Source organism: Dreissena polymorpha, chromosome 9 (genome assembly GCF_020536995.1).
Source record: "Dreissena polymorpha isolate Duluth1 chromosome 9, UMN_Dpol_1.0, whole genome shotgun sequence".
NCBI classification, from domain to species: Eukaryota; Metazoa; Mollusca; class Bivalvia; order Myida; family Dreissenidae; genus Dreissena; species Dreissena polymorpha.
The window spans coordinates 66304838-66329637 of NC_068363.1; the positions used below are offsets into that span (position 1 = coordinate 66304838).

At 34.9% G+C, this 24800-nt stretch overlaps 2 protein-coding genes across 6 annotated transcripts in view; both read right to left on the bottom strand.

The window, feature by feature from the left end:
* LOC127844478 (D-aspartate oxidase-like) overlaps positions 1-24800 on the bottom strand; it is a 35141-nt gene that overhangs the window by 2434 nt on the left and 7907 nt on the right. For all 5 annotated transcript variants that reach the window (XM_052374738.1, XM_052374742.1, XM_052374741.1 and 2 more), the window contains 9 exons: positions 18516-18715; positions 17787-17901; positions 16897-16976; positions 11212-11277; positions 10990-11044; positions 5117-5218; positions 4487-4548; positions 4248-4365; positions 486-584 (listed from right to left, as the gene is read on the bottom strand). In XM_052374738.1, coding sequence (XP_052230698.1) covers positions 486-584; positions 4248-4365; positions 4487-4548; positions 5117-5218; positions 10990-11044; positions 11212-11277; positions 16897-16976; positions 17787-17901; positions 18516-18715 — 897 coding nt within the window. The remainder of the gene's footprint in view (positions 1-485; positions 585-4247; positions 4366-4486; positions 4549-5116; positions 5219-10989; positions 11045-11211; positions 11278-16896; positions 16977-17786; positions 17902-18515; positions 18716-24800) is intronic.
* LOC127844484 (uncharacterized) overlaps positions 22795-24800 on the bottom strand; it is a 276328-nt gene continuing 274322 nt past the window's right edge. The window contains exon 8 of the transcript XR_008032757.1: positions 22795-23133. The gene's annotated coding sequence lies outside the window, so the exon portion shown is untranslated. The remainder of the gene's footprint in view (positions 23134-24800) is intronic.

The window sequence follows — 24800 nt, forward strand, 5'->3', positions numbered from 1 at the left end:
AGAACAAGACACAAATTAAACTTGTTTCAGACTCTTGTTTCAGAAACTATTTTACAGTCCATAGGTAACTATTTCACATGGTCCATAGGTAACTATTTCACAGTCCATAGGTATTTTCAGAGAAATATCATGCTGCTTCTTTCCTCCCAATGTTTTACTAGGACATGTAGTAAACAAATATACTTAATCTATATGTTATACACTTACTAGTAAACTAGTCATACATGAATAAGTAAACACTTCTCAAAACAACTAAAAACTATACTATGCATATTATATATTTATAACTCTCTACGTATTAGTCTGTTTTGTATTTTGTTAAGTGAATATGATAAATTATTTTGGTATACCGTTTATTTATTTTAACACATCAAGTAGGCTTTATAGTATCATATACTGCATCTTTGTTAATGTTTTAACAGTCATAATAATAGCAAATGTTTTTGACATTGAATCTTTGTCCAGTTAAAACTGTCAGGTTATACCTTTAATGGCCCCTTGTCAAATTTCATGGTCTCATACTCAATCCTGACTGGGTCCCTATGAGGTCGAAGATCAACCCATTCTCCTATGACTGGTGCATTCTGGGAACATATGTATGCATATATGTATCAACAAAAGTGTGTACATTTATTTCCACCAAATCATTCAAATACTTTTTTCCCTTGGCTTTCTCTAGAACATGTTAGATTTTTAGACCTCATATAACAAATCATACATTGTGTTTGGTATCTGAGCTTTTGGAAACTACATACGCACATGCTCTTCACCAAATGAAAAAGCATGTTAGCTATCAACAGACATTTTAACTATTTGCATGCTGGGATATTTGTTGTCTGCTAAATTGGTGTTCTAAAATCATCATTTTCTTCATTTTATTCAAAGACCACTAACAGAATAGCAAACAGTTTAGATCAAGATCAGATGCCACGCTTTGTGGCGTCCGATCTTGGTTCAAACTGTTTGCAAAGGCCTTTAAAATTCGGTTCCAGCGCTAAAAGGGTTAACAGCTTGTTTCAAAAGAGGGCTACTGGAATAAGACCACTAAGGTAATCAGATCTAATCAGCTGGTTAAGGATATTTTAGTGCAGCGTGGGCAGTTTAGTGGAGTTATTTGCAGTGCAGTACAGTGCAGAACAGCACAGTGCAGTAATGTTTAGTAAACAACAGTACAGAGCAATACAGAAAGTACAGTACGGTGCAGTGGAGTGAAGTTAAGTGCAGTACATGTGATTATACTAAACAGTGCAGTACAGTAGAGGAGAGTATATTGCAGTTCAGTGGAGTGAAGTACAAGAGGCAAAATGGAGTAGAGTATATTACATTGCCATTAAGGAAAGTACATTGCAAGTGAGTGAAGTAAAGTGCTGTACAGTTTTGGAGAGTACACTACAGTAAACTAAAGTACAGTGCAGTGAAGTACAACGCAGTGCAGTAGAGTGGATTAAAGAAAAGTGCAGTGCAGTTCAGTTGAGTGCAGTACAGCACAGTGGAAAACAGTTGAGTTATGTACAGTGATGTGCTTTGATGTACAGTGCAGTGCAGTAAAGTGGACTTCTATCATTACAGCACAGTGCAGTACACTTGAGTATAGGGGCTTTCAACTGGATATGATTATTATGATATTTAACACTGGCAAAAAAGAGATGGTTATATATCAATATTTAAAAAAAAGTAAAATGTGGTATTAATTTTCAGATGATAACTTTACGCCAGTATTTAAACTGTTGGTACACATGGCAACTTATATAGTTTTTCTAAATGAACCTTAAGTTGGCATAGAATGTAACAAATACTTATTCACCACAGCATTATTCTCATGAAAATTGACTCAGTTCTGTTATGAATATAATATGAATTATTGGCAATAATGAATTTAAAAGCAATCCCTCTGTAAAATCTGTCAAAGAAAGCAATGGTTGCTTATGCAACTATTGTGTTTGCTTAAAGGGATGTGGTCCTAGATTTTTTTTAAGTTAATCATTAAATGCCTTAAAATAACAGATTTAATTGAACTACAGAGCTTAAGTATGCATGTAATAACAAGACAAGTTTTTAACCTAAATAAGTTTGTTTTTTTAAGTGTACCAACCAGCATTTAAACAGGGGAAGTCCTGTTGATACACATAACCCATATTTAACCTTTGTTATAACAAATTTTCAGCAAACACCATAGTTGGTGCAAACAGCAGGTTGTCTTGAAATCATTAATCGTTTGCCAATACACAATATATATACTAAATAACTTAATATAAACTTACCATTGCATGAACATCTACTACAACTATAACTATACAACGACTATGAACAAACTTCAAGTGCCTACTGCGACCTTGGCCTTGAAGCAACAAACAGGATTGTTACATGCAACAAATAGTCCTGATATAATGTCTCTTTGTGCAGAATACTTTCGAAATCCCGTAATGAAAGACAAAGTTATAGGAATTTTAAGGAAAAAGAAAAAAGTTCACATGTAAACTATGCCCTTGACCTTTAAGTAAGTGAGAGGGTTGTTTCAAGCAACATGTTTTAATGATACAATAAGGATTTGTTACTATTTATTTCAAAATCAAATCATGCCCAGCAAATATATGGGCCTTCACTGTGAAGCAAGGGACCATGAGAAGCATGCTACAGATTGTCTTGATATGATGATAATTTGTACAAATTTATTTTGAAATTCAAACTGTTAATGACCAACAAACTTATTGCTGGAGAGGAATATGTATATATCATTATATACATATAATGAACATGCAAAATGATAAGTGTCCACTTTGAACTTGACATTGAAGTGAGTGCCATGGCTTTACATACAACATATTCTCCTAACACAATGATCATTTCTGCAAATTTATTTCCAAATCCAATGATTAAAAAACAGCAAAATTATGGGCTGGACACTAAATCTTCTTTACTATAAACAAATGCAAAAAATGTCTGTCCACCTTGTGCCCACAATTAATGGCCTTCATCTTTAAGCTAGCAAGATGGTTTTACACATGGTAATTTGTGCAATTCATTTTGAAATCCGTTCATGTATGAAAAATATTAGCTTGATACAAACATGTTCTTTCAATATACTTTCATTATACAAATGAGCCATGCTCTGTGAAAAGGGGGTTTACTACATGTGCGTAAAGTCTCCTCCCAGATTACTTTGTGCAGTCTGCACAGGCTAATCAGGGACAGCACTTTCTGACTAAACTGGATTTTTGCTCAGAAGAGACTTACTTTAAAGTGTTGTCCCTGATGAGCCTGTGTGGACTGCACAGGCTAATCTGGGACAACACTTAACGCACATGCATTACACACCCTTTTTACTGAGCACAGCCCAAATATAACTTATAGGCAAAAACTCCAAGTGTCAAATATGACCTTGATCTTGAAGCAAGCAACATGTTTATATTACATGGTCTTGATATGATAATAATTTTACCCACTTTTGTTTTTCAAAATTCCATTTTGCATGACAAAGTTTTGGGACTAACACATACATGTACTTTTAATTTATAAATGTATAAAATAAGCAAAAACCAAAAGTGTTTACTGTGACCCTGACATTGTAGCAAATGACATGAATGCTCAACGCAACAAGTCATCTTGATAACTCCCAATATATTTTTATTTCCCATAATGTACAATTAAGTTACAAACCGAACACGAAATGTCCAACACAAAAACACAAACAAAACAATCTGACACAAACACGGACAGGGGCAACACTATGTACCCTTCAGAAATTATCATAACTGGTGCATAAAAACAGACCAAACAATGTGGCTGGAAGAAAAACAACTAAAAAACATCAGATGAGGTAATAAAAATAACAAAAAAACTTCACATTACTGCGTGTTTGCAGTTTTGAACAAGGTGGAGATATAACTTAATTTATACAAAACTGCAATTCCCTTAGAAGGCATCCCAGAATCACCATGGTATAAAATAACAGTCGCTTCCTGCTCAAATGATCCATGTTTTGGGAAAACTGGGCATAATGCATGTGAGGAAAGTGTCGTCAAAGATTAGCCTGTGCAGTCTGCACAGGCAAGTCAGTGATAAAATTTTCTGCCTACACTGAATTTTCAATTAGACAAGATCTGCTTTAAACAATACATTTTATAAGGGCATGTTGTCCCTTATTAGCCTGTGCGGACTGCACAGGCTAATCTATGACAACACTTTACGCAAATGCATTTAGCCCAGTTTTCCCAGAACAAGGCTAAAGTGTCAAAATGCCGTGGTACCTTGAGGCTTGGCCACAGTTTGTAGCATCTCTCCTTGATTCCTTCCGAGTCCTTAGGATTAATGTCAAGGCTGTAGTTGTCTTTCTGGCGAATCCCACCCAAGGACACCTCATCAAACCTTTAATAGATTCATATGACAACTGTGAATATCTTTAATCTTATGAATATACAAAAGTTAATAAACAATATTCATTTTCAACTTAAAAAGAAATATATTTTAAACAAGCAACAGAGATTACCCAGGAATAAAATAAGCCGAGTCTTCAGTGTACACCCAATATTTGATCCATGGAGCCTTCACCTGCAAAACAGTTTTTACGCACTGAAACATTAGAATTTATATGAGCCGTGCTCTGTGAAAAGGGGGTTTAATACATGTGCATAGTGTCGTCCCAGATTAGCCTATGCATGCAGCACAGGCTAAACAGGGACGATACTTTCCGCTTTTATAATATTTTCTGTTTAAAGAAAGTGTCTTCTTAGAAAAATCCATTTAAGGCGGAAAGTATCGTCCCTGATTAGCCTGTTGACAACATTAACGATGTTGTGACTGACTCATACCTTCTGCACATCGTCTGAATCCCCTTAATATTTGATGCAAGTTAATGAAAATCCATCAGAGGATAAAGGAGATATGGAGCTGACATGAAAGCTTATAGAATAACATATGGAATGACGTACATACAGATGGATGTTTCGACAGAGAGACACAGGTCATTCATATAATCCCCCATTCACTTTGAGGAAGGAGATAAAAAAGCAGCTAGTTATGATATCATCTTTTTTAAATGAATTATATGGTAACCTTAGAATTAGGAGTTCATACTACACAACAAGTTAACTGGTAAGGTATTGGCTAATGTACTCACTCTAACAAGGTGCCCACGCACAGGGTAGACTGTCTTGTCACCAACCAAGTCTCGACTCCTAAAGCCACTGCAGTTCACCACTACACTGTGCACACCTACAAACTGGCAACACACAAACTGTTTGAAACTTGTACGACTTTGATGTGCAATGCTGTAATAAACAAGAGGACAAAAGCCCCTATCAACTGAGAACATGAGTAACTAAACACATTTAAGCAGCTTTTGCCTTGTCATGAATGTACAATTTATCTGTCTTCTGACATTGCTTTTTACCTCTAACCATTTTTGAATGTTTCTAAAGTATCATTCAATCAATTTTGTTTTCATTAAGTATCATGCTGATTGTGCAAACAAGTGTAACTTCTAATGTTTTCCCAAGATTTCACTTAGGCCATTAAAGAAAAACTGCCCTGCCCTAATTGCTGCCATATTTTCCAATGGATCTGAAACATTTTTGAAGGCGGTCAGGATATCTCTACAACAAATATTTTGAGCATTTCTATGACTTTTAGAATGGACTATAAATTTGACATCTAGAGTGTTCACAATGTTTCCCTACAGCCATATTAGGACATGGCCATGACCCTTGAAAGCCATATTTTCTAACCTACCAGACCTTTTTCAAAATTAGCTTATATGTATTGAAACAAAGGTTCTGACCAAGTTTCGGGAAGATTGGACTAAATGTGACTTAAAGAGAGTTAACAAACTTTTTTATTTTTTATCAAATGGCCTACTTATTGACTTCATGTGACTCTCTTTCAAACTCTTCCAGGATTTTGTTTTGGGACATAATTATGTTCTGACCATGTTTCATAAAAATTAGACACAAAAGTGACTTCTAGACCATTTACAATGTTTTACTTTAACCATACAAGGAAAACTGTCTAAAAATTGGAAAATGAATGTGGCTTCAAGTGTGTTTATGAGGTAAATGTTGACAATGCCCAACAAACAATTTGTGACAAATTATGGCATTCACAAAAGCTCACCATGAGCAAGTTGTGCTCAGGTGAGCTAAAAAAGGAAGTATTGTCCAGGTACACAGGAATCAATGCCAGATATCCCTAGGAAGTATTGTCCAGGTACACAGGAATCAATGCCAGATATCCCTAGGAAATGCTCATATGTCAACAATATAACAATATTGCAGGAATACAGGAGATCCCTTCTCGTAGAAAACCATATCAATTATAGATTGGTCATTATAAACTTCATATTGCCCTTAATCTGTCTTAAGTTCTAAATATGTTTCATTTTAAATTATAATTTCTATGTTTCAGCAAAGTATGAAGCTTTGTGTTTTTTTACTTTACCACATTGAACATGTGAATATCAAGTTTTATGATAAAGGTAGTGCAACTGTAATCATTTCCCGCGTTTTTTTTTTTTTGTAAGATCGGTTTACATCGGCTAATGTCGGTAAATATCGTCTATCTACATCTACATCATACGTCGGCGCAATCACACTTGATTATTACGCGACGGGATGTAACTGAAGTCGTGAGATTCCTGTTTTGTTCGCTTTATTATTTACAAAGTATAAATCTTAAATAAAAACATGTTTTATATAATTCAATAATAAATTGTATCGCTGATATGCATAGTACAATATATTACAACGTCAAAATAGATTTTTCTTTAAAAATTGTGCAAAAAAAGAACCGTAAGTAATATATGCTTTCGCGACAGCATAGAAAATAACAACAATCGTGAATCGTAAGCAAAAAGACGGTTAACAAGTGAATAAAAAGTAACAAAAAAGAAAAAAACATGTACGTAGAGTGTAGTAACATTGACTGCCAATTAGTAAACACTACAGCGTATGGTAAAACCCACACAGTCAAAGACAACGGGACAAATGGACCTGGAAAAGTGGAATACCATGCTTTGTTGTCAACTCAAAACTTGAAACAGGTAAGGTCACAGATATATGATCAGAACGTTTATATAAAATACACATACAATAATCATTTATATAGACATTTAGTTCAAACATGTAAATTACGGGCATTATTATCATTATATGATGGTCTTTGTCTATGCTCTATTTACTGTAAACATCGAGATACAGTAACCAGAAGTAAATGTGTTTTGTTTTTTTAGATCTTGTACTTACTTGAATCTTTGCTATAGTTCTATTTGTTTCTGTATTTAGCAATTGTGGACAGCCTGGATGGACCATCCCATGTAAACAATATGCTGTCCACATTAAACCTCAAAACAATATCGGCCACCAACTTAAAAATAATAGAACAGCCAGCTGGTGAGGTGATAGAGCAAGTTGCGACTGAATCATCAAGGATTGCAGCGAGCGATGCTATCTTAAATGAAATGACGTAAGAATCTATTATTTGGATTATCAGCGGTAACAATTAGCTTAAAAACATCATGGTTTTGTTCTTCTATAAACAAATTTCATGGCTGGTAGATTAGCAGTTCACACATTTTATGACTTGTAGATCAGCAGTATGATTATTAACCTAATATAATTCCAATATTTTATGTTTAGTTGCATTCTAAATGTGATATTGCATGTGAATATTTTACTATATTGCAATGTCAACTATGTTTCCAGTTGAAGGAAGGGAACTCCGGCAGGTTACTCATATGCATCGGTGGAAGTCCAGTCTGGTAGTCAGTTCGCAACATACGTCACGCCAACTGTTCCAATAAGTCAAGAGGCTTCACAAGTTACAGGCATTTCAATGACTGATGAGAAAATGATATTAATTGGATATGTTGTGCAGCCAGTGATGGGACAATGACATTCATTGGATAAGTTGTGCAGCAAGTGTCAATATGAGTGGCTGTCGAAAGACATACATTGGCTTGAACAGTTTGAAATGTGTACTTAGTTGTTCATACTGGTCGTCGTTTTGATTTAACAATTTTTGTTTCAATCTTGGTAAATGTAAGTGCAATTGATATTTTGTATAACTGTGCTTTTATCGATTCTCTATCAATATTCAGAAAATTATATCCAAAGCAGTCCTTGAAGAACGTTGATTTAGTTTTACAATTGCTTGGTGAACTATATAATGCACACGATATGGCAGATGTGGCAGCACTTAGAAAGTCGCTCCAATTTGTGAATTTGTCTTCAAAAGATCTAATGACCCAAAGCTTTCCTCATTGGCTGTGTCAAACAAAATTGCTTTCAACAGTGCTAAAGCCCAGAACTGTCCAACAATGAGCTCACTTATTTCATGAAATGTAATGAACAGGCCTTTGGCTGAACATATTGCCGGGTCTAGGTTAAATCTTGTGTATTTAACAATGCTTAATAACAGGGGTGGAGAGGATGCAATACGTGATGTTTTCATTTTAAAAATGCTGAAGGCTTGTCTAGAGCCACTTATTCTAAAAAAGTATTAACTGTATAACATGAAGTTGTTCTAAAAATATGTAAGTACTAGTACTTAAACAAATGATTTGAAAGAAAATTTCAATTACATGTTTTACTTCAGAACCTTCAGTACTTTTTCAGTAATTACAGGTGTCAGATTGTGTGCATTTCGCTATTTATTTTTAAGTTACAGTGATTTCAACTAGGTAAGAAATATGGTACTGCATAATCTCCATAATGCCCTTTATAAGTGCACACAATTTCATCAAAGCACCCTTAGTACTTTTTGAGTTATCATAGGATCCATTTTGTGTGATTTTTTGTTTCTTTATTTAGTACCAGTGACCTGATCAATCACATAAGGTGAAACATGAAGGGTTGTACTTAATTCCTACATTGCCTTTTATATGCATGCCAAGTTTCACAAAATTTGATTGAGTATTTATAACTAACTGCAGGATATAGCGTAGATTAAGCCCTGTCCATGTCAAAGGAACTTATAAGTATACGCTTACTTAGTTTCGTTATGAAATTTTGCATTAATATTTTTGTTTGTAGATTGTTATTAAATAATAACAAGCTTGTTAGGTAGGTGGTCATTTGAATTTAAATTTAACAATGTTATAAATCTTGGTTAATAGGGAAAAATACTTAGTATACAACTTTTTTTTTCACTTTTCAGACCTACTCATGCCCCCACTCCCCACCCCCACCTCACCAATGCCATCCCTACATTGGCAGATTTAGCATAACTGCATAATGTATTAAATATATGTATAAAGAGAGTGAGAACATTGAAGGTGTTAACTGAATTGGTAAATGACTATGTTTATTTTGCATATTTTGACCATTTGCCTTTATAAGGTTTGGAATTTCTTGAAAAATATGTCTAATATTGGATTTTTGTGAATTGTTCAAAATATACACGGGCAATTTTTTTTTTCTTTGATTTAAGCTGATCACATGTCTTTGCTAAAATATGATGCTCAAATTCCAAAGAAATAACATACAACTTATAAAAAGAAGAAAATTTTGTATGGGTGATTTTTGCATGCACGGGTTGAACTTGTAGTTTTGAAGGACCTTACATAATAAATAAGATTGTTTTCATTATTGTTATCACTCAATTGTCTTGTATTAAGTTATTTTATCATCTACAATCATATCCTGTACTAAATATACAAAGATTGTTGACAAAAAATGCTAAAAAATATGAGTTTATTGAATTTATTTATCCCCAGGGGTAATTTAATTTAGAAGAAAATTCAAATTATGGGTCATCATTCAGAAAAAAATCATGAAACAAAAATTTGCATGGAAAGGCACCCTAAAAATTTGTAATAAGACCACATATGGTATGACGTTTATGAAAATAATACTTTTAATGGGTTTTGGAATATTGCCCATTACAGTTGTACTACCTTTAATCAAAACCTACTATCTAAGTTATTGAAGTAAATCAGTAATACTTAGTAACAGTCATCCGACATTTTATCTCAGCAAAAAGGGTCAAGCTTTTTAATCCCAAAAACATTTTTTTCATTTACATTTAAAGTGATTTTGTCTAATGATTTTTTCCACTTATTTCAGTTTGATTAAAGTTTTGTTCTATTCTTAATAACACTGACCTGACCTTTAACCTCATGCAAATAAATGTAAAGGAATTGGAAACTGTGGGATCCAGTTTTGTAGACTGACATACAAACAAACGGATGGATGGAAGGACAGACAGATATGACGGATGAAGGGTCGACCTATAGTCTTCTGCAGTGAGATTGGTAGAGGACAAATTACCAATGTGAAATACAGCACTATACCTCCTCCAAAGAATGGACTGTTTGGTTGACAGTGAGACTGGTAGGGGACAAATACCAATGTGAAATACAGCACTATACCTCCTCCAAAGAATGGACTGTTTGGTTGACAGTGAGACTGGTAGGTGACAAATTACCAATTTGAAATGCATCACTATACCTCCTCCAAAGAATGGACTGTTCAGTTGACAGTGAGACTGGTAGGTGACAAATTACCAATTTGAAATGCAGCACTATACCTCCTCCAATGAATGGACTGTTCGGTTGACAGTGAGACTGTAAGGGACAAATTACCAATGTGAAATACAGGACTATACCTCCTCCAATGAATGGACTGTTCGGTTGACAATGAGACTGTAAGGGACAAATTACCAATGTGAAATACAGGACTATACCTCCTCCAAAGAATTGACTGTTCAGTTGACAGTGAGACTGTAGGGGACAAATTACAAATGTGACATACAGCACTATACCTCCTCCAAAGAATTGACTGTTCGGTTGACAATGAGACTGTAGGGGACAAATTACAAATGTGAAATACAGGACTATACCTCCTCCAAAGAATTGACTGTTCAGTTGACAGTGAGACTGTAAGGGACAAATTACAAATGTGAAATACAGGACTATACCTCCTCCAAATAATTGACTGTTCATTTGACAGTGAGACTGGTAGGGGACAAATTACTAATGTAAAATACAGGACTATATACCTCCTCCAAAGAATTGACTGTTCGGTTGACAACTAAGCCCCCTTGTTCCTGGAACCTGGAATCAAACAAGACACTTACCACTTTATAATTGATTTATTCACAGAAACGTAAATGAGTAACAATGATAATCATACATTTTTTAGCAATAATTAATGCTCGTTTATTAGTAATAATTAATGCTCATTTATTAGTAATAATTAATGCTTAAAATAAATGACTTACTTTGCCATCAGCCATGGTAGATACTTAGGTACATATGTCACCACTGTGGTCACCTGGTAGCCATACCTGGACAGAAAACCTCACATGTATCTGATCTATGCATATAAACAAGCCATTACTGGACAGGAAACCTCACATGTAACACTGCTATCTGATCTATGCATAGAAACAAGCCATTACTGGACAGAAAGCCTCACATGTAACATTGCCATCTGATCTTTGCATAGAAACAAGCCATTACTGAACAGAAAACCTCACATGTAACATTGTTATCTGATCTATGCATAGAAACAAGCCATTACTGGACAGAAAACATCACATGTAACACTGCTATCTGATCTATGCATAGAAACAAGCCATTAATGACCAGAAAACCTCACATGTAACACTGCTCCGATAGAAACAAACAAGAGCTGTCACCATAGAATGACTTATGCCCCCTATAAACGCTTGGTAGAAGTTATGAGCTTTTTTCGAAACCTTAATGCAGATTTCGAAACTTAAACGTGGACCCTAAGTTCAAGGTCAAGGTCACAAGGATCAAAGTTTGTGGGCTCATGGAAAGGTCTTGTCCATATACACATGCATGCCAAATATGAAATTGCTATCTGAAGCGACATAGAAGTTATGAGCATTTTTTGAAATCTAAACGCAAAGTGTGACAGACAGTCCGATCACTATATGCCCTCCTTTGGAGGCATCAAAATGTCTTAGAATATCAAAATAAATCAGAAAGCCACATAAACTTGAGAGCGGACACCATGCTAAATCCTTGAAATGCACTGAGTGAGATAGTTTTTGACCCGGCATGACCCATATTCGAACTTGACCTAGATATTGTCTTGATACAACTTCTGACCAAGTTTGGTAAAAATCAGATGAAAACTACTTCAATAAGAAAACGGACACCATGCTTAATCCTTAAAATGATCTAAGTGACCCTGTGGCCTAGTTTTTGACCCGGCATGACCCATATTCGAACTTGACCAAGATATTGTCTTGATACAACTTCTGACCAAGTTTGGTAAAGATCAGATGAAAACTACTTCAATTAGAGAGCGGACATAATGCTAAATCCTTGAAATGCACTAAGTGACCCCGTGATCTAGTTTTTGACCTGGCATGACCCATATTCTAACTTGACCTTGATATTGTCTAGATTCAACTTCTGACCAAGTTTAGTAATGATCGGATGAAAACTATTTGAATTAGAGAGCGGACATAAAAAGTGTGACAGACTGACAGACAGATAGACTGACGGACAGTGCAAAAAACTATATTCCCCCTTTTCTTTGAAATGGGGCATAAAAAAAGCAAAAATATTTTAATTGTCCTTTCTACCAATCTCATTGTAAAAACAATGATAACCACGCTTGATTTTATATTCCATAATTGTTATTAGTTAATCTATAATAAATGTATAAAGTATGAAATTTGCAAGGCTTGAATTAAAGTTGTAATTTAAAGTTTGTAATTTTGTTGAAGTTAAAGGGACTGTCAAACAGATTGATGAACAAGAGGGCCATGATGGCCCTGTATCGCTCCACTGTTTTTTTATGCGAAAAAAGCGTGCAATGCGCATGGGTTGAAATGTACTCAAGCATGTGACTTTCTCATTCTATCCCTCATCCCACTGGGCGCTTAAAGTTGGAAGGGTGAGCATTTTTATATATAAATTTGGCCCCAGGGGCATAATTTGAACAAACTTGGTAGAGAACTATAAGATGTCACTACATACCGAATTTGGTAGCCTTAGGCCCAATGGTTATGGACAGGAAGATTTTTAAAGTTTGCACAAAAGAGGCTTTATATAAGCATATGTTCAGTTTTGTGACACCCGGGGCAGGGTCAAATTTGAGCCCAGGGGAATAATTTGAACAAATTTGGTAGAGGACTATTAGATGTCACTACATACCAAATTTAGTAGCCCTAGGCTCTATAATTATGAACAAGAAGATTTTTAATGTTTTCACAAAATAGGCCTTATTTAAGCATATGTTCATTTTTGTGACCCTCGGGGCAGGGTCAAATTTGACCCCAGGGGCATAATTTGAACAAACTTGGTAGAGAACTTTAAGATTTTAATACATACCAAATTTGGTAGAAAAAGGCCCAATTGTTATGGACAGGAAGATTTTTAAAGTTTGCACAAAATAGGCCTTATATAAGCATACGTTCAATTTTGTGACCCCTGGGGAACGGTCAAATTTGATCCCAGGGGCTTAATTTGAACAAACTTGATAAAGGACTATTAGATGTCACTACATACCAAATTTGGTAGCCCTATGCCATATGGTTATGGACAAAAAGATTTTTAAAGATTGCACCAAATAGGCCTTATTTAAGCGTATGTTCATTTTTGTGACCTCCGGGGCAGGGTCAAATTTGACCCCAGGGGCATAATTTGAACAAACTAAGTAGAGATCTATAAGTTGACACTACATACAGAATTTGGTAGCCCTAGGCCCTACGGTTATGGACAAAAAGATTTTTAAAGTTTGCACAAAATAGGCTTTATATAAGCATATCTTCATTTTTGTGACCCCCGGGGCAGGGTCAAATTTGACCCCAGGGACATAATTTGAACAAATTTGGTACAGGACTATTAGATGTCCCTACATACCAAATTTGGTAGCCCTATGCCATACGGTTATGGACACGAAGATTTTTAAAGTTTGCACAAAATAGGCCTTATTTAAGCCTATGTTCATTTTTGTGACCCCCGGGGCAGGGTCAAATTTGAACCCAGGGGCATAATTTGAACAATTTGAACAAACTAAGTAGAGAACTATTAGATGTCACTACATACCGAATTTGGTAGCCCTAGGCCCAATGGTTATGGACAGGAAGATTTTAAAAGTTTGCACAAAATAGGCTTTATATACCGTAAGCATATGTTCATTTTTGTGACCCCCTGGGCAGGGTCAAATTTGGGAGAGGACTATTAGATGTCTCTACATATCAAATTTGATAGCCCTAGGCCCAATGGTTATGGACGGGAAGATTTTGAAAGTTTTCACAAAATAGGCCTTATATAAGAAAATTTTCAATTTTGTGACCCCCGGGGCAGGGTCAAATTTTACCCCAGGGGCAAAATTTGAAAAATTTGAAAGAGGTTCACCCCAGGAACATTCCTGAGAAATTTCATCAGAATTGGACCAGTAGTTGAGGAGAAGAAGATGTTTAAAGGAAAAGTTAACGCACGGACGCACGCACACACGCACGCACGACGGACACAGGACCATGACATAAGCCCCGCTGGCCTTTAGAAAAGTTCTAAAATACCGTATTTTTTTTACAATTATTAGTTTATATTGATTGAAATATCACAACTGGTATATTACATTACTTGAAAAAGTTTTTAAGTTTTCATATTTTCAGTATATTCGGTAATAAAATTTTACTGGGTATGTGTACCAGTTAACTATAAATAACGCAAGTAGATTTATCATCATCGTCACGTGGTAAACCCCGGAATGCAAATTGTGCACTTGTAGTGAATTGTATATATTTTATATATAAAACAAGAGCACCGCATAAAGAGTGCATCGCTCAGCTGCGGATGCAGTTTTGAATAAATGAAAGCTTGTCAGAATTTTTTTTTTTTTTTTTAGAGGTCACAGTGACCATGGCCTTTGACCTACTGTACCAAAAATGGGTGTGGCATGTAGAACTAATCAAGGTGCAGCTACATATGAACTTTCAAAGTTGAAGGTTGAAGCACTTTGATTTGAGAGCCAATGTTCAAAACCTTAACAAAATGTTAAGGTTTAAGAACAACACGGACGGTAGACAGCGGACGACGAGCTCGCTATGAAAATACCTCGGGGTTTTCTCCAAAAACAGCCGAGCTTATAAAATGATCAATCTACTTGCGTTATTTATAGTTTCTATATCAATATGTCACCTATTTTCGCAATGTACTTTCGATTTCACATTGCGAAATTTTATTACCCAATATACTGAAAATATGATATTTCAATCAATATAATCTAATAAGTGTAAAAAAATACGGTATTTTATAACTTTTATTTTTTTGTCAATCTGGTTGATGGTCCCTTTAATATTTCATGTGCACAAATAAAATTTTCATTGATAAATTTTGTCTCAAGTAGGGGTAAGAAAATCCATTAATACGTCAAGTTTCCTCAAGTATAGATATCAAAAGCCACTTTTTAATGTGACCTCAAGTAGGTTTGAAAAAGCCATTTACAAATGTTGCCTAAAGTTAGGGGAAAAAAAATAATATGACCCCAAGTAAATGTAGGAAAAGCCACCTTGCAGGGATAAGAAAAGCTATTATTGAATATATTGCCTCAAATAAGGTGTTACAAAAGCCACTCACAAATGTTGCTTAAAGTACAAGAAACAAATGTTACATATAAATGTGGCCTCAAGTTTGGGTTGCAAAATCCTTTAAAACAAGGGCTGTTTGTAAAATATGCATGCCCCCCCATATGGGCTGTCCGTTGTACTGGCAGCCATTTTGTGAATACGACTTTTGTCACTGTGACCTTGACCTTTGACCTAGTGACCTGAAAATCAATAGGGGTCATCTGCAAGTCACGATCAATGTACCTATGAAGTGTCATGATCCTAGGCAAAAGCGTTCTTGAGTTATCATCCGAAAATCATTTTACTATTTCGGGTCACCGTGACCTTGACCTTTGACCTTGTGACCTCAAAATCAATAGGGGTCATCTGCGAGTCATGATCAATCTACCTATGAAGTTTCATGATCCTAGGCATATGCGTTCTTGAGTTATCATCCGAAAATCATTTTACTATTTCGGGTCACCGTGACCTTGACCTTTGACCTAGTGACCTGAAAATTAATAGGGGTCATCTGCGAGTCATGATCAATCTACCTATAAAGTTTCATGATCCTAGGCATATGCGTTCTTGAATTATCATCCGAAAATCATTTTACTATTTCGGGTCACCGTGACCTTGACCTTTGACCTAGTGACCTCAAAATCAATAGGGGTCATCTGCAAGTCATGATCAATCTACCCATGAAGTTTCATGATCCTAGGTGTATTCGTTCTTGAGTTATCATCCGGAAACCATTTTACTATTTCGGGTCACCGTGACCTCGACCTTTGACCTAGCGACCTCAAAATCAATAGGGGTCCTCTGCAAGTCATGATCAATCTACCCATGAAGTTTCATGATCCTAGGCGTATGCGTTCTTGAGTTATCATCCGGAAACCATTTTACTATTTCGGGTCACCGTGACCTTGACCTTTGACCTAGTGACCTCAAAATCGATAGGGGTCCTCTGCGAGTCATGATCAATTTACCTATGAAGTTTCATGATCCTAGGCCCAAGCGTGCTTGAGTTATTGTCTGACAACCACCTGGTGGACGGACCAACCGACCGAGCGACCGACCGACATGAGCAAAGCAATATACCCCCTCTTCTTCGAAGGGGGGCATAAAAATATGGCCTTACGTAGGGGTAAGAAAAGCTACTGGTACTAATAAATATTGCCTCAAGTAGGGACGACTAATTAATGTTGTCTAACGTGGTGGCAACATATGTCACTAATAAATATTGCCTCAAGTTGCCTCAAGTAGGGGTAACAAAAGCCACTAATAAATATTGCCTCAAGTAGTGCACACAAAAACCATGTAAAATCAGGCATCAAGTAGGGACAACAAATGTCATGTGCTGTCACATACTTATAATCTACTCCAAGTTTCTGTAGTTCTGCAGATGTCAGGTCTCTGAAGCTAAAAACCAACCCTTTGTACAAAGGATTCTGAAAAAACAACATGACATATTCACTGTCAATTAATTGTTATGTCAACCGATAAGTTTCCAGTTTAAAATCATGTATGATAGATGTCCATCTAATGACACAGTTTTAAACTATTTGATGGCTTGTTTATATTCTGATGATTAATGAATCCTGTTAAATTATCATTAAATTTCTTGAATTGCAAAATACGTTTATTTGAAGATTGACAATGTTTTTGAAAAGGCCATGTAATTGGTTGTTTACTCCACTTATTAATTCATTAATAAAAGTGTTTGGTACTTATTGATCACTAAACAAATACACAAATCTATATACATTATACATGTATATCAATGGCGTAAGTAGCTTTTCTTTTAGTTTAGTGTGGATAAATATTTTCTGGATAATCATCCACAACCATCATCTCTGCCCAAAGTTGAAATTACCGGGAATAGTAAAAATATTGAGAAATTGGGGTATTTTCACTTTATGTATGTTCTTTCAATTAGGAAGATAAACAAATTGTGTATCATTGTAATGTGGAGTTTTGGATGTCACAATTAATTTAGTATAGCCTGAAATAAGTGTACATACAGGGAAATATTTATAAGTTTTTGTTCAAAATCAAACTCCCATATATAACTCGCCTATATGCAGTCTTCATTATCAAGTAAGATATTCCAATTAACTTCCATGTGCAATTAAGATATCCCTATTTACCTCCACTTTCAATAAAGACATTCCCATTTACCTCCATGTTCAATTAAGATATACCAATGCTAACCTTCCCTTTCAAGTACTGTTTTCCCATTTACCTCTAAGTGACCTCACCTCTATAGGTGTGTTACTGAACACGTAACCTGGAGTGATCATGTGACCCGTATCCGAGGCCTTTGGAGACGTTGCTAGGCTAGAAAAGAACTCAAACGCGTCCTTGCTCCAACGACTGAAACATTCACAGGAACACAATTACTGCTTAATACTAAACCACTTCGATATGAGCCTCACTCTGGGACAATGGTGCTTAATGCATGTGTCAAGTGTTGCTTCAGTTTAGCTTGTGCAATGGGCACAGGCTAATAAGGGACATTCTTTTTCTACACAGTATGTATCTTTGTTTTAAAAAGTTTTCTTTTAAACAAAAAATTCTATAAAAGTGGAAAGTGTCATCCCAAATAAGTCTGTGCTTTGAGTTGCTTGCAGGCTGTTCTGATTTAATGATGGTTGCAAAAGATATTGTCTCTTTACTTCTGAATGGTAAAGGGTAATGTCATGCATTCTTCCTTGACGCAAATCATGCAACACTTTCAGTACCGGTACTTATATATGGGTCTATAACATAGTTATTCCATACATCACCAAAAATTGTGGACATTTTATATGTTGTTAACAATACTCAATGTACTATTTATGCCAGATAAATATATGCGTGAGAAATGGGAAAATGATTGTTTCAATATGATAACTCAAAATTATACCTTCAATACGCCCATTTCATGTATATAATAATGAATGAAAATTTTGAATATTTGTTTCTGCTTGAATGGCAGATTTACTTACGTTACAGTTTCAGGGTCAACGCCCTTACAATAATCCACATTAGGTCGAAAGAGACCTCCTGCCCCGAAACTAGTTGTAGCCCGGTCAAACTTGTCCGCATAGATGGTCACAGGGACTCTAGGCAGTTCTCGCTGTATGTGCATAGCAGTGGACAGCCCTACTATTCCAGCACCAACTATACCTATACTGCTTATGGGCATCTAGAAACAACACAATCATTGTGATTTTTAAAATATGATTTAATTGCAGATGCACCTTCAAAACATTATAAATTATTGATACAATTTACATTATAATGGCACATTAGCAAAATATTTAATGTTTACCATTTGGTTTAAAAAGTTACAAAATCCCTAAATGGTATAACAACTAATTGACAATAACTATAATTATGATATGAGAACAAACAGCCACCAATGATTATACTTTTGTTGACTTTATGTTCCAAAAAAAAGACAAACAAAATCAATAAATTTTCTGTCACATACACATTTTTAATATACTATACAACTCACTGTGGGTTATTCGACAACAAACCATCATATAAAAATATTATTTCGATTCTAACACAATTCTGATTGATTTGGTTCAAGCTTTAGGACGTGAACTATATTTTTCAATACTCCGCCCTTCTTAGTACTAAGTTCACTATTTAGTGACGTCATTGAATTGTACAAACATATGACGTCATTTTCATTCATAAATATTTTGCAAATGACGTCACTTTCATTGAAAACAACAATCATAGAAACTTAATGACGTCACGTTTATTGATGCTACTGAAAAGCTGACATGCTATACATCTTTTCTGAATTACGTTTCCTAACAAATAACATTCTTTGTCGACGTGGTTATGCCACTTATCACCAAATATACAATTTGTTGTTTCATTACATTTATATACATGCTACATTATTACATTTCTTTTAGAGCGGGTTTTAGCACGTGCATTTTACTGCAATATTTACTTTATTTATTCGGAACTATTTTCGAAACATTTAGCTCTACCCAAAAGTTATTGCAGAATAACCCACACTTGATTTCCTTCTTTGTCTATAGAAAACAAGCCGCGTGCCGTTTTAGAATCGTCAATCAAGTATTCATGTTGTTGTGCATATGTACAACTTTACCGGTATATGATAAAAAATATCCTGTTAAGTTTGAATGTTGTATTTTAAAAATTGTACTTCTCCCCACAAATATGTGTCTTCTGATACTAGGGCATACAGACGGACATCCATGATAAATCCCGTATATTGGCCTTTACTTTACTTTGTTTTTAGCGTATAACAATATTTATTCAATCAAATCAAAGATATGCTACAAAGTAACATATTTTCAATTACAAATGCCGATCAATTGTTATCCAATTACAATAATAAATATGTTCATTTACATTCAACAATTTAAATTATTTTATAATATGAAAAAGCATGAATTTACTGCATTGAAACATAGAGGGCCCCATAATTTTGAAGAAAACCTTATATTACATTACATTACTTTAATACATGTAAAAATAAAAAAATAAAAAACAACCTATGAAAATATTAATAAAATGTACTATTTTTTTCTTGAAATCTGGATGAGAATCTATAAACAGTTTTCTCCAGCCTTATAAAACTGATCTGTCTCCTAGGTTTGAAAATCAAGTTGCAGATAAATATTCTTTACTTGCCATTGTTGACATCTTTTTTATAGTTCCTTCTTTGATTGCTTGTGAATTGTTGCTCTTTCGTTTTCCCTTGTTTACAATTTAAATGTTAAAAATAAGACAAAAGGTTTTATGCTTCCAAATACACTATGTATCATTTAAATAAAATTCAGCTTTTTTATTGCACACATCCTTACTTTTTTGTTTTTATATTTCACACCACAAGAGGTCCATATGATTCCTGTTCACGCACCTGAGCTAATAAATCCTAATTGACTTGTACAATTATAGTCCCATGTTTTAAAGATCTAGACATCTGAAGTAACAGATAAAGCTAGTAGTAGTAATAGCAGATTGAGAAAATAAACATAACTTAGGGAGGGGGAGAGGGGGAGAGGGGGGGGAATACTTTACTCCTTAGCCTACTTAGCCTTTCTTTTTTCTTTTCTTTTTTTAAAATAACTCAAATTATTTCAACCAATAAGGCATTTCCATTTATCTGAAAGAAAGACTAAATCAAAATAATTCTGTTAGTTACAAGCTAGTTCTACATGTCAGCTAAAAAGAAAATGTTAGCCTTGTACTTCCATCCAAACTCAAGTTATTGAGACGAAACAGTTTTCTATTTATAACACTGGTTACCTTGCCCTTGATTCAAGTGGTCTTAAATGCTTTTCCGTGTTAGGTCTGAAGGTAAGCTACCAACATACACAATTTTAGGACAAGACCACTTAAAAACTCGAGCCATTTAGCGGAAACAGTGTGTCTCTTTTTTTAGTAACAAAGACCTTGTACTTGACCCCAATGGTCCCAAATACAATCCTAAGCAAGGTATAGATGAGACAAGTGACATCACGTGCACCTGTTCAGTTTAGACTGCCCACTGGATGGCAAAAGTTTGTGTATTCATATAGAAGCATAAAAAAAAGTTTGACATAATCATAGTTTATATTCACAATAATTCAATAAATAAAATATTATTTTACTTATTGAATAGTCTCAATAAAACATAAAACATATTTATAAGTTCGCCGTGGCGTAATGGATATGGTGTCCGCCTAGCTATCTGGAAGTCACAGGTTCAATCCCCACGGTTGGAGCGTTCTCTAGATCTTCCCCAAAAGACACCAAGTACTGGTTCTAGGCCCAGGAAACTGACTCGAGAGCGTTTCAATAAGCCTGAGGCTTTCAATGCAATCGAGCTTAAATAAATAGGTTTAAACTAATAAAACATAAAAATTAATGAAAATGCATTTTTATATGATTATATTTTTTTTTTCTCATAATAAAAAGGGATAGCACACAAGGTTTGTTCTGAGTATTTTTGTGGTTATCAAAAATGCCCCGGTCAACACATCTTGTCAACAACTTTTGTTAGAAGAAACCCCCTAGAAATAAAACTTTTTTCAGATTAAATTAAAGTTTACGTACTCAATCAAATACAGATGTAAACAAAGAACAAATAGATTGACTCCACGCAAACAATAGATCAACTGGAATTGTATTTGTCTCAGAAAACATATAATGTGACAAATAAAATAATTTTTCGTGATTAATTTTATTGTTTTACTTTAATTGTTTGCATCAATCTTAAATTTGTTTGAGCATTTTTATTTTGGTGTTTAAATGCCCTTGTGTTCAGCACAAACTGATTAACTCATTCTGATCAGATACATGTACTGTGAAGACAATATAACTAACTAACAACACTGTGTCATAGACCACAAGTGGCAGTCGAATGTCTGATCATTAAACACAATTTATCATATCACAATGTCTTCTCTTGGTAATTTATTAATTAAGCTGAAAGTCTTCTATTAGTACATGACTTTCCATTACAATCAATTTTATACCAATAGATATGCTTTGCAAAATAAAAAATAATAAAGGGGTATTAGCTCCATGAATAATTAATAAAGAGTTATGGTTTTTGTACTTTGTCAAAAAGTCTTTTATCACTATATGACGTTTTATTTAAATCACTTGCATACGTCTTGGGTTACGATCTTTGCAATACTATTACACTATGTATTTTGACTCTACAAAAATAAACCAAAGGCAATCACTCCAAAAACACTGAAAAAAGAGTTATAGTTCTGACTGCATTTACCAACAATGTTTCAAGTTGATCTATAAAGTTTCATCTTAACAAGGGCTGTTTGTAAAACATGCATGCCCCCCCATATGGGCTGTCAGTTGTAGTGGCAGCCATTGTGTGAATAAGGTTTTTGTCCTTGACCTTTGACCTAGTGACCTGAAAATCAATAGGGGTCATCTGCCAGTGATGATCAATGTACTTATGAAGTTTCATGATCCTAGGCCTAATTATTCTTGAGTTATCATCAAGAAACCATTTTACTGTTTTGAGTCACTATGACCTTGACCTTTGACCTAGTGACCTGAAAATTAATAGGGGTCATCTGCCAGTCATGATCAATGTACCTATGAAGTTTCATGATCCTAGGCGTAAGCAGTCTTGAGTTATCATCCGGAAACCATTTTACTATTTCGAGTCACTGTGACCTTGACCTTTGACCTAGTGACATGAAAATCAATAAGGGTCATCTGCCAGTCATGATCAATGTACCTATGAAGTTTCATGATCCTAGGCGTAAGCATTCTTGAGTTATCATCCCAAAACCATTTTACTGTTTCGAGTCACTGTGACCTTGACCTTTGACCTAGTGACCTGAAAATCAATAGGGGTCATCTGCCAGTCATGATCAATGTACCTATGAAGTTTCATGATCCTAGGCGTAAGCATTCTTGAGTTATCATCCAGAAACCATTTTACTATTTCGAGTCACTGTGACCTTGACCTTTGACCTAGTGACCTGAAAATCATTAGGGGTCATCTGCCAGTCATGATCAATCTACCTATGAAGTTTCATGATCCTAGGCCTAAGCGTTCTTGAGTTATCATCTGGAAACCATTTTACTATTTTGAGTCACTGTGACCTTGACCTTTGACCTAGTGACCTGAAAATCAATAGGGGTCATCTGCCAGTCATGATCAATGTACCTATGAAGTTTCATGATATTAGGCCTAAGCGTTCTTGAGTTATCATCCGGAAACCATCTGGTGGACGGACGGACCGACCGACGGACTGACATGAGCAAAACAATATACCCCCTCTTCTTTGAAGGGGGGCATAATAAATAAAGAGTTAGACAGAATAAGAAAGAGCAATGAATTCCATATTTATGGAGTTGATAACATAACGGTTTTCAACTGTATTAAATTTAAAGCAACTCAATAAAAGATCACCCAAGGAACTTTCATTTTAAAATCCAGCAAGTGGTTTAGGACAATAAATTTATAAATTCCATTTTTCTTATGCTTTAACTTCCATGAAAACCATGGTTTAAAAAAAAAGGAATGTTTCAGGACTGGTCGAGGAATTTTTCTGCATTTTATAAACGTTAAGAAGTTTCAGATGAGTTGTTTACCTAAGTATACTATACTGACAACAACAGAACACAGGTGGTTAGCGTGTGGCTATGATATTAATTAGTGAAAACATCATTTTAAATGATAAATAATCATATTATAATGAAAAATCAACTTTTCTGAAAAAAAAAATCACTATCAAATATATATATAACAAGGTATTCAACTCGAAATCACCCGAAAACAGGGTGCATCGCTTTGAACAGCCATTACTTCATCAATTTTGCAGCGATTTTCATGAACCCGGTCTTATTCAACGCAGAAATAAATTTTCTTTCTGGAAATGTATATGTCTTGTTATATTTCTACACATGCTGGGTCAAATTTTAAGAAATAACCTGATACTCAATTTGCTTGACCTACTTGATAGCGATCAGACAGGATTAATGAATGAAATCTCCAGTTGTAAAGACACACCTTTGCATTGGACCAATGAAATCACTCGTGTGTTTAAAATGTCTGTTGTTTAAATGTATGTAAACAAAGGTTTCAAACGGTGCTGGACAGTTAGTTTTGATGCAAAATGCAACGGCAAGCATGGTAAGAATGTTTGTTCATACCTTTTATTGAATTATGGTATTGAGGTCCGTGAACTTTGCAGGGAAAATGCCCTTTATTCCGTGAAGATTTCAGTCTTAGAGCCTGTCTGATCGATGTTAAGTGCGTCACGCGAGTTGTGTATCGTGTTATTTCTTAAAAGTTGAACCAGTATTTGTAAAAATATTGCAAGACATGTACATTTCCAGAAAGGAAATTCATTTCTGCGTTGAATAAGACCGGGTTCATGAAAATCGCTGCAAAATTGATGAAGTAATGGCTGTTCAAAGCGATGCACCCTGTTTTCGGGTGATTTCGAGTTGAATACCTTGTGATATATATATTTGATAGTGGATTTTTTTTTTTCAGAAAAGTTAATTTTTTGTTATAATATGATTATTTATCATTCAAAATGATGTTTTCACTAATTAATATCATAGCAACACGCTTACCACCTGTGCAACAGAAGACAACAACTGAATGGTAACTTAATGCCAGTTGAGCTAAAAACACAAGTAACATTTTTAAAAATGAACAAAACATTACTGCTCTTCACATGAATATTCGGGTTTTCCTACATATCCTTCTATGAAATGAGAGGCAACCACAGTTTTTTTTAAAGCTTTTAAGTATGACTAATTAA